We start from the raw sequence: 2,638 nt of genomic DNA, 5'->3' as shown, positions 1-2,638 counted from the left end.
TCTTAATTGTAAGCGGTACTCAACAGGAATTTTAACTTTGTATAAAAAGTGATGCTACTATCGAGATAGGTGGTGGTCTAGTTTTTGTTACCGTGAGGGAGTTAGTTTCCGTGTTCTAGTCAACAGCTAGTATTATTCTATTGCAGGTATATAATGCCGTAAGTAGTAAGCATTCGGAATGTCTGGATAAGGTTTATTCCTTATCTTTCATAGTAGAAACTTTTAACAGTCGGTTTCTTTCTTGTAATGGGACTCTTAAAAAGTGCTACTGTCAAACATTTTGAGTGGCTCGGGACATAGCATGATTTGTAAATAGTATTAATTAAAAAATAATTTGTCGACTGCGTGCTTGAACACGTGGAGAGCATGCCGTGTAGTAGGCAGTTTTTTTTTTAACAGCTTTATTGATAGAACGCACATCACAGACAGTGTTAACATCAGAAAACCCGGTTAAGTTTATCTTCTGATTAGTGTTGAGTCTTATGCACCTTTGTCTTGCAGAAAAAGAACAGCAGGAAGCAATTGAACATATTGATGAAGTACAAAATGAAATAGACAGGTAATGGTTTTCTTAATTTACTTTGGAGAAGTTTTCTGAGATGCATCTTCTGGTCTCGTGTCATTGAAACTGGTCAGATGAGTCTGTGTCCACTGGCTAAGTGGGAGATGATTATGACTTAATTGTAAATGTTATGAAGATTCAGTGTTATTTTTCTGTGAATTTTGTAGTCACCAAAAAGTTTTGGATGACGGTACATTGACCTTGTAAAGATTGGGTTTTGCTTTCCAAGGCTGAATTGCGGTGGTGGACTTCCGATAGTTAGGATTATGGCATCAGTGTTCCTCTGATTTGCCGTATAACTTTATTTGATTAGCAGCGTTTTTTTTTTTTTTTTTTTAACTTCATCTGCTGACTGAAACAAGTGAAGTTACTCTAGTGATGGAGAGTAAATGAAGTAAATATACAAAGTTACCAAAATGCTCAGTTTGGGCATTTTAAGAACTGTCACTTACTGAGTGCTTATTGGTAAAGTAGATCAAATTGTCATCTTAGTTTTGACTGGAGTCTATAGCTACAAAAATCTAGGTCATTTGGTTATTATAAATAGGTACTTTGCACTGTTTTAAAGCTTAACAAGAGTAAATATTCTGTAGCCTCAGCAATTTGTATTTGTCCAATACCATCATTGTCAACGTCTTTTCATTTGTTTCAGACTTAATGAACAAGCCAGTGAGGAGATTTTGAAAGTAGAACAGAAATATAACAAACTCCGCCAACCATTTTTTCAGAAGAGGTCGGAATTGATCGCCAAAATCCCAAATTTTTGGGTAACAACATTTGTCAACCATCCACAAGGTATGTTATGGCAGAGCATTATTAAAGGGTATGAGCTGTCCACCTGTTAAGAGTGGAGGGACCTTGGTCGAGAACTTGGTCCAACAAGTTGGTTACTTGCAGAGATTGAAACACTCAGAGACAGGAGGCTGGTAATTAATGCTTTTTATTTATTTAGAAGAAACTATTCTAACTGAGGATTCTGTTTAATTACTTAATAGAAGATGGTGACAGGTCTGACGCTCTGAGCCATTTGGTTTTCAGTTATAGATTCATGAACCCAAAGATGCTCACTAAAATTTGGAAGATTGTCACTTGAGTTGCTCATTAATGCTTGTGTTTTTAATATTTGATCTGTAATTTGCTGGTCTAGTGTCTGCGTTGCTTGGGGAGGAGGATGAAGAGGCACTGCATTATTTGACAAGAGTTGAAGTGACAGAATTTGAAGATATTAAATCAGGTTACAGAATAGATTTTGTAAGTATCAGTAATTCATCTTTACCACTGTGGAAATTAACTTGAGCTTGGTTAGAGGGGCTGTTTGTATTGATTTCTAATCTTCTGATCATTTATTATAGTATTTTGATGAAAACCCTTACTTCGAAAATAAAATTCTCTCCAAAGAATTTCATCTGAATGAGAGTGGTGATCCGTCTTCAAAGTCCACTGAAATCAAATGGAAATCTGGAAAGGTATTTGAGGAATTGTTGACAAAAATATCATTTTGTATGTTTTGGTTTAGTCGAACCATTTACCAATACTGGTGCTTTGGTAATGTGTTAAATGCAAATCCTTAAGATAAACTCCAGTGTGTTAAAGTCAAATACAATAGTTTGGAACTCTATAAATTATAGTGCAAGGTTTTAAAGAAATGGACTACATTTAAGAAAAAATTTATTTGAGGAAGATTAGTCCTGAGCTAACATCTGTGCCTGTCTTCCTCTATTTTATGTGTGGGACGCGTGCCACAGCATGGCTTGATAAGTGGTGTGTAGGTCCGTGCCTGGGATCTGAATCGGCAAACCCTGGGCTGCTGAAGTAGAGCACACGAAGTTAACTGCTATGCCACAAGACTGGCCCCAGTACATATATTTTAGATGATCATACTATGTTGTGATAATGGTGGTTAAAGTGGAACTATTTTATGAAAAAGCCAAGTTTAGATGGTACCTTTTTGGGAAAAGCTTGCCATACAAATTTGACAACAGTCTTTGCAGACTTAGAATTCTAGGACTTCTTTCTCTTTACCTGCTGTACGTTTTATAATTTCTTTTACATAGAATGGTAGTGTAGATAATATAC

General features: G+C 35.9%; 1 protein-coding gene across 1 annotated transcript; it reads left to right on the top strand.

Moving 5' to 3' along the window:
- The first annotated feature begins 408 nt into the window (after positions 1-408).
- Positions 409-2,148, top strand: LOC124234083 (protein SET-like). The gene is made up of 4 exons (XM_046651348.1): positions 409-559; positions 1,215-1,357; positions 1,710-1,813; positions 1,915-2,148. Exons 1-4 carry the CDS (start codon positions 483-485, stop codon positions 2,131-2,133), a joined length of 543 nt encoding a protein of 180 aa, XP_046507304.1. The 5' UTR covers positions 409-482; the 3' UTR covers positions 2,134-2,148.
- The last annotated feature ends 490 nt before the right edge of the window (positions 2,149-2,638 follow it).

This window comes from Equus quagga, unplaced genomic scaffold (assembly GCF_021613505.1).
Source record: "Equus quagga isolate Etosha38 unplaced genomic scaffold, UCLA_HA_Equagga_1.0 70246_RagTag, whole genome shotgun sequence".
Taxonomy (NCBI): Eukaryota; Metazoa; Chordata; class Mammalia; order Perissodactyla; family Equidae; genus Equus; species Equus quagga.
The sequence above is the reverse complement of the archived record's forward strand: the minus strand, read 5'-3'. Positions and strand labels throughout refer to the sequence as shown.

Bases quoted from the DNA above. Each gene is read 5' to 3' on its own strand.
- LOC124234083 (XM_046651348.1), top strand. From the start codon at position 483: ATGCACCTTTGTCTTGCAGAAAAAGAACAGCAGGAAGCAATTGAACAT. The intron at 560-1,214 runs GTAATGGTTTTC...CATTTGTTTCAG, and splicing joins GTACAAAATGAAATAGACAG to ACTTAATGAACAAGCCAGTG. The intron at 1,358-1,709 runs GTATGTTATGGC...TTGCTGGTCTAG, and splicing joins ATTTGTCAACCATCCACAAG to TGTCTGCGTTGCTTGGGGAG.